Genomic DNA, 6,950 nt, shown 5'->3' on the forward strand with positions numbered 1-6,950 from the left:
AACATGCTGCCAAGTGAATATTTTTTGCAAAAAACTAAGAAAAACATAAAACATTACACATTTAAATATACATCAATTTGAAAAATGACAAACAATTGTTATTTATAGTTTCTATTTTGAATATATATTATATATATATATATATATATATATATATGTGACAAAAGCTTGATGAAAATAATTAATGATCGAATATATATATATATATATATATATATATGTGACAAAAGCTTGATGAAAATAATTAATGATCGAATATATATATATATATATATATATATATGTGACAAAAGCTTGATGAAAATAATTAATGATAAGTCACGCTGTGGTCCCAGCTTCAGCCTGAGGAGGGCACTGAGGACTGCAATGTTTCACCCAGGAAAAGTTTCACGTGACAAGCAACAACCTGAAGATGCTGCTGAGGGACGTGGAGTAGGATCTGATCAGCTTAAGACCATTTATGTACTGGTCTCACCAGGATCTGGTCCCAGAAATTTAAACATTTTTGTTAAGGCTTATCCTGAGTCAACCAACATCTGACACTTGAAGGCCACAGTTCTTCTGCAGAATCTGCTGAAGAGGCTTCACCCTCCAACATTTATATTAGTCAACAAAGACCGAGGCTGTGTGAACAGCAGACGTATATATTTATATATATATGTGATAAATCTTTAGTAATAATATCACAACATTGCATTTGTTAATATGTAAAGCGTCAGAAACATGTTTTTAACAGTTACAGTTTGTTTGTTATTGAGCTCTAGGTGAGTGTTTACTTCAATACATCAAGTAATTGTGTGCAGAGAAAGAAAATCACAGTCTGCTGTCTGTGTCATGAAGCGTATAATACTAAATAATCTGTATGATTAGATTGGTAAAGTAAAGGTAGAAGAAATCCTGAAGACGACATCAGTGAAGGTTGTCGTTTGTTTTATTAGTAGATGTGTGTCTTAATACTCAACCATGATTCTGCACAATACACTGATGAACAGCTGATGGCTTTGACACTGACGACAGAGGCTCTGCTCACTCACCATCCAGCTGTTGGACACACAGTATATACAAGGTTAAAAGGTCAAGTCTCAGGAAAGAGGTGATGGAGTCTGTACAGGTTCATTATAACAGGCATGGGACAAGTCTGTGTTGGAGGGACAGAAGGTAGAGCAGGTTACAAGATGCTTTACAACACAGTGGTTCACAGCACAACGTAGCAGTTTTTCTTTGTTTCTGTTTTTGTTTTTTTTTAAGAGTTACAACAAGTATAAAAAGAAGCAACAGCGCCCACAATTATTCCAACAGCCAGGGGAAAATGGCGCAATGTCGCCATCCTCTGGTCAGATCACACATCTTCTCAGCGGACAACAAAATGGAAAACATTTAACTTGAACATCTCAGTCAAGGATGAATGCAGTACACATACTATCTACAGTCAGGAGTAGTAACCATCCACTAGTCTAACATCTATTTACCTGTCCACACGCTGGAGTCAGTACAAAAAAAGTCTACCATTCAACATCAGCTTCAGATGGCTTTAAAAGAAGAATATTGTCCTGTACAATTTGAGCCGACCAAACCAGTGTTTTTGTTTTTTAAAGTTTTGCACTTGAGTCACCTACTGTCACAACAACTCTTAACCATATGCGGGTCATTCTCCTGAAATCTTGGTCTAAAATTGTTGCAGAGGATGGGGAACATCAGCATGTTTTGCTAGCAACAGAGAAGCTATTTTGATTAAGCAAATTTTTACTCCATGAACTTGAATATAAATTTTTAAAAAATGATCTAACATTTCTAAATGTGGAAAACTGGCTGTATTTGTAATGATAATCAATGCTGTTGTGGAGGATGAGAACTTGAGTCATGGACGCTTCATTTTTTCATTATTATTGCATTAGAGAGTCCCTTATTTTTTCGAGGATGTATTTGTTTAAATCTGTTAAAATAACAACATACATTCAGACAAATCTGGACGTTTTGCGATAATGAGAAAGTTGTCATAAAATTCAAATAAAATTAATGTCTATATTGAAATTACTCTTTGGTCCATATAGAAAAAATTAACTTTATTATTGTGTTTATCAATGTGTACTAATGATTTCATGAGAATGACCTATGCAGTGTTTTAGTTTTTGTTTATTTTTACAGTATAATTTGTAGCTCTGGCAGGAAAACTAAATTTCTTATTGTTATTCATTTGAAAAAAATATCAATTTCTCTGACAAAGTCAAAAAATGTGTAAAAATGAATTAAAAGGTGGTTTCCTGTTTCCACCACATTATGTGTTTTAATTGATCTGCATTGCATTACACGTTAACAATAGTGGAACTTTTGGTTAAAGTAAATGGATTTTTACTGGTTCTTTACAATATGGATGTCTTATGCAGATTCCTGACATTCAAGAGGCGGTTCATGGATTTTTAAGTGGCAAGTAAATCAATGGAAGACACCTGTTTAGATTTGAGTGGTGTCTTGACTGCAAACCATGTCCTGCTTTTATCATTTTCATCAACAGTTCTGTGGCCGTTGGGTATAAATAGTTCTGGTAACTACATGAAAACACTGAAACTGAAACACTGTTTTGGTCTAAGGTAAAATACAGTAGCTTAGTTGCAGGTCTGAATGGACAACTAGCACTTGGAGCAGTAAAGGTAAAGACAACAACCTGAAGAGAGGAGCCCTGTCTGTGAAAGCAACAACAACAACAACAACAAAAAATCCAAAGCTCTTAACTTTTTATCCACAAATCATGACCTGCTGCAGTTTACAAGCAAACGCTGCTGCAATGCTTTAGTTCACTTTTAGAATTTTTCCCTTTTAATATGACAACGTTGCTATCAGGAACTACCCGTAGTCAAAGCTGAGCGTATTCCCTCTGGAGATGAACTTTGAACTGAAAATATCTCTAACATCTACACCAAATCCCTTAGTAGAAAATCAAAAGTGTACTAACTTCTAACTTTCTGCAGCCTTGTTCACAAGAGGTTTTTTTTCTCTCTAAGGTAGATAGAAAAAAAGTTCCAATAGTGAAAATTACAAATTAATTTTAAAAATTAGGACTAGAAATGATCAGAAACTGTGATCACATGTGCTGTGATGTAATAATCACTGACACTGTCTATGGACTTTGGTGCTGAAGGTACAAAGAACAGTCTGTAGCAGATTTTTTTATAGATAATATTAGACTCCTGGCACAGACCCTGATTCTCCGTCAACACCTCATGTAGCCTCTGTATTTGAAGAAAAAAGCCAACCTTTATTTGAATTTCAAAAAACTAGTTCTACTGGTTAGTTTTCACATATTGTGAATATGTTGTGTTTAGCTCCAAACGTTCATTCAAATATTCTGAAAACATGCTGTATTGAATATTTCCATCACCTATCAATTTCATTACTACCCATTATTCAAAGCACACTGATGTCTGATGAAAAGGCTGCTTCATTAAACTAAGAGCAGTTGAGTTTTTCTTTAGCCTTCTAAGTTTGGCTGTGTCTTTCCTAACCCTCCTCCTCTTCCTCTTCATCAGGCAGTCACATGGCACAGATGGTTAGCCAATGGCAGGTCTTCAAAAGAGCAGAATTTTAGCATGCCTCTCTGACTCCCCTAGGTGGTGTTTGTGTGTGTTCTTGGTGTGTGTGTTTGCATGTTGATTGGAGTGTGAGTGGTGAGTGTAAGTGTGTTTGGGTTTGAGCTCACTCATTTCATTGCTCTGTTGTTGACCGTGTGTGTGTTTGGCCTTACTGTGCACATGGACAGGTTTTTCTTGGCTCTCGTCGCTTGTGTGTTCTCGTCGTGTGAAGGTAATGTCATTGTGTGTCATAGCTTCAGCTGTGGGCTGCGTGTGTGTCGGCTCTTCCTCGGGGTGCGCCAGCGCGTTCATGACCTCATCGATCCACCTGCGGAAGCGGCTGACTCGGGTGTAGAGGGCGGGAGAGGAGGGGTCAGCGCAACTGAAACCTCCGGCGACCACACCACTGAGGAACCATCGGCCCTCGTCGTCTTGACACACCAGGCCTCCTCCCGTGTTTCCCTGACAGCTGCTGCTGTGGAGGAGGCTGGTGTCAGGAGGACTGCCAGCACACAGAGTGCCGTGGCTGGAGAAGCTGTCGCCGTACCGTTTCTTACACTGCCAGGATGACATCAGAGGAACCCAGGACGCAAGAACTGAGTCTAGAAGACAGAGCAGAGAATATGAGTCATCAAGAACAATGAGTTTGAATCTGACTTGGGACACAAACAACCATCTGCAGCGACCGTCATGTAGTAGCTGTGGGTTAGTGTAGTTCAACATAATTCTACCACTTGACCTCACCTGAGGTCTTCAAAGTAACATCACCAAGGAACTTAAACTGGCCCTTTGATCTGACTGAAGTTAATTTCAGGGAAATTTCTTTATGTGATTTTGTGTTTGTATTGAAGATAATCTGCAAACACTGCTGCCTGTTGTAGCATAGTTTTTTATTTTTAATTATAAAAGGTTAGTGGCGCTTTGGCCCAGGGGCAATGTCTCTGTCATTAGTGTGGAACCCCAGGGTTCACCTCCTGGTTAGGTTGGTTGGTACCTTCCAGTGGACTCACCACCCTCAGGAAGGTTCAGGGGGGTTGGTACGGTGCAGTGTGATTTAGGTGTCATATTTTATCTGAATATTTCAAAATATCACCAAAAACATGCCTAAGACTGCTGCCCGACCCGGTAACGGATACGCGGATGAAAATGGATGGATGGATGGATGGATATAAAAGGTTAACCACTAACAAAAAGACTAATGTGTTTGAGTGATTTTTTTTAACACAAGGAGAACTGTTTTATGCTGTTAAAACCTTAAAAAATGTGTTTTTATTTTCAAGGTTTGATTCTGGATCCTAAAACCATTGGTTTATTCAAAATAACAGGGATTTCACCGAACAGGTTTTGTTCTAAAATCCTCCAGTCCTGTCATGTTTTCTATCAACCTTTTTTTATTTGTCAGTTGTTAAGTGTGGCTTGTGCTGTAAATGTACAGTTAGGTTTACTGTAGGGTTTCAAAAGGTGAACAAAAGTAGCACCTAACCACTAGAGGGCGACCGCAGCAAAATTAGAATATTCATGAGAAACACAGTTCAAGGAAAATTAATCTACTTCTATCCTTAATTGAAATATCAAAAGGTTGAAAACAGACCATAAATATAAACACATTTAAGAGAAAAAAATAGATTTTGAAAGTTGGGATCCAACAGTTACCTGGTTGCATCTGGCTTTATAAACGTATGAAGTAAAACTGAGTACAAAAAAAGGGGGAAAACAATCTTAGCTGATTGTTTTGACATGTTGTTGTTCATTCCAAAATATTACACAGACATTCTTTTCAATTTAATTAAATTAATTTAAACTAAATTATACTGTGGTAAAACTGATTATTACAGTACAAGTTGTACAATTTCACAGATCTGTAATTAATGAAAATAACAATGTTAAATAAAAACCAAAAACATACCAGTTCCAGTCCACCCTGCAGTAACTGTGACAATACAGGAGGAGGGGGTATTCCCTCCTGGTGCTGTGTCTACAGCTGGAAGACAGGCTGCATTAGTGTTAGGGTCGAAGCTCAGACAGCGACCCTTGGCGCTGGGGAGTTTCAGCATGGCCAGATCATGACCTCCACTCTGACCCTTGTACTTCCTGTGTACGACCACCTGCTCAGGAGTGAGGGTCTGCTCTGAAGGGCCGACCCGTATCAGGTATTTGGATGGATCGCTGCCGAACCTAGCGCAAGGGAGGAGGAGGTCATGTGATCAAAAACTTAAAACAGAACTGTTGTTGGTGTGAGAGGAAAAAGATAATGAAATAGTTCAATGTTATATGATCCTTTGTCAGGTGACAGCGGAGGAGAGACTGGAGTTTCAGAGGAAAGGCCTAAGTGTGTAACAGCATCAGCCTTCTCATCATGGAAATTCTGAAGAATTAGCCTGGGTACACTTTAAAAAAGCACATAAGCACATTTGGTGTCCTAGAATCTGGCTCCAGCAATTAATCTTTTTCTTATTTCTACCCTCTCTACGTCAACAGGAAGTCTCAGGCGGCCATTAGGCCCGTACGTTCTGAGAAGCGTTGTCAGATTCAGGTTAAGTTCTACAGCGTGTGAAAGTCAACCTGGAACAACTGTCTATTTTTCACAACCACATGGCAGTATTTGGTGAGGAGGACACATGATGTACATCCAAGTCAACCTCCTATGTGGGACACGGGCAGGCTGAAAACATCAGCATATATGAGGTTCAGAACCCCCAGGTCATTCAGGTGGGTAAATGTACATTTTAATTTATGACACACAGATGATCTCTGTACTGGGTCAGAAATGAAGTAGTGAGCAGATAAACAGCACCTGCTGACACAGTGGGCAGACGTCAGGGCCCAGCAGGGGCTGATGAGGGTCCCACTGCAGAGAGGATCTCCACCTTTTCCCTCTGACTGAAGCCACACCGACACCTGCCAAGGCCACGTGTTCCTGGGAAAAACACGGAGGAAATCCCAATCAAAACTTCTTTTCTCTGTGTGACTTTTACTGATATGAAAAGTAATGCATTAATGTTATATTAAAATCAAGCTTTTCAAATTTTGTTTTCATTACATTTGGGCTTAATCCTAAAAGATGAGATAGATATTTCCTTAGTATTAAAGTAAAAATATGACTTTTTGTTTCAGACTTTTTTTTATAGGATATTCCATCAGAAAAAAACAACATACATTTAAAATCAAATAAACCAGAACTTAAACACATCTAACAAAATATGTATCTAATACACATCTTGATAGACAGAAATGTCCTGCTGACAATCAACAATCAACAGAAAAGATGATAAATAACACAGGCTTACAATATTAAATGCATCTGTGTGTTGTAAAAATGACCCTCTGATGTTAACTGTAAATTTTAAAGAAAATGTAAATCAACCATTTTTTTTCCTTCTCAGC

At 38.4% G+C, this 6,950-nt stretch overlaps 1 protein-coding gene across 5 annotated transcripts in view; it reads right to left on the reverse strand.

Annotated features, from left to right (window-relative positions):
- Nucleotides 1-909: 909 nt before the first annotated feature.
- The window catches only part of LOC103381764 (neurotrypsin-like), a 31,459-nt gene continuing 25,418 nt past the window's right edge, over nucleotides 910-6,950 (reverse strand). For 4 of the 5 annotated variants that reach the window (XM_025057603.1, XM_025057602.1, XM_017034343.2 and 1 more), the window contains exons 17-19: nucleotides 6,361-6,483; nucleotides 5,473-5,741; nucleotides 910-4,168 (exon numbers count right to left, since the gene is read on the reverse strand). In XM_025057603.1, coding sequence (XP_024913371.1) covers nucleotides 3,564-4,168; nucleotides 5,473-5,741; nucleotides 6,361-6,483 — 997 coding nt within the window. In that variant the 3' untranslated portion in view covers nucleotides 910-3,563. The remainder of the gene's footprint in view (nucleotides 4,169-5,472; nucleotides 5,742-6,360; nucleotides 6,484-6,950) is intronic. The other variant, XM_025057604.1, reaches the window with a different exon arrangement.

Source organism: Cynoglossus semilaevis, chromosome 8, assembly GCF_000523025.1.
Source record: "Cynoglossus semilaevis isolate Cse_v1.0 chromosome 8, Cse_v1.0, whole genome shotgun sequence".
NCBI classification, from domain to species: Eukaryota; Metazoa; Chordata; class Actinopteri; order Pleuronectiformes; family Cynoglossidae; genus Cynoglossus; species Cynoglossus semilaevis.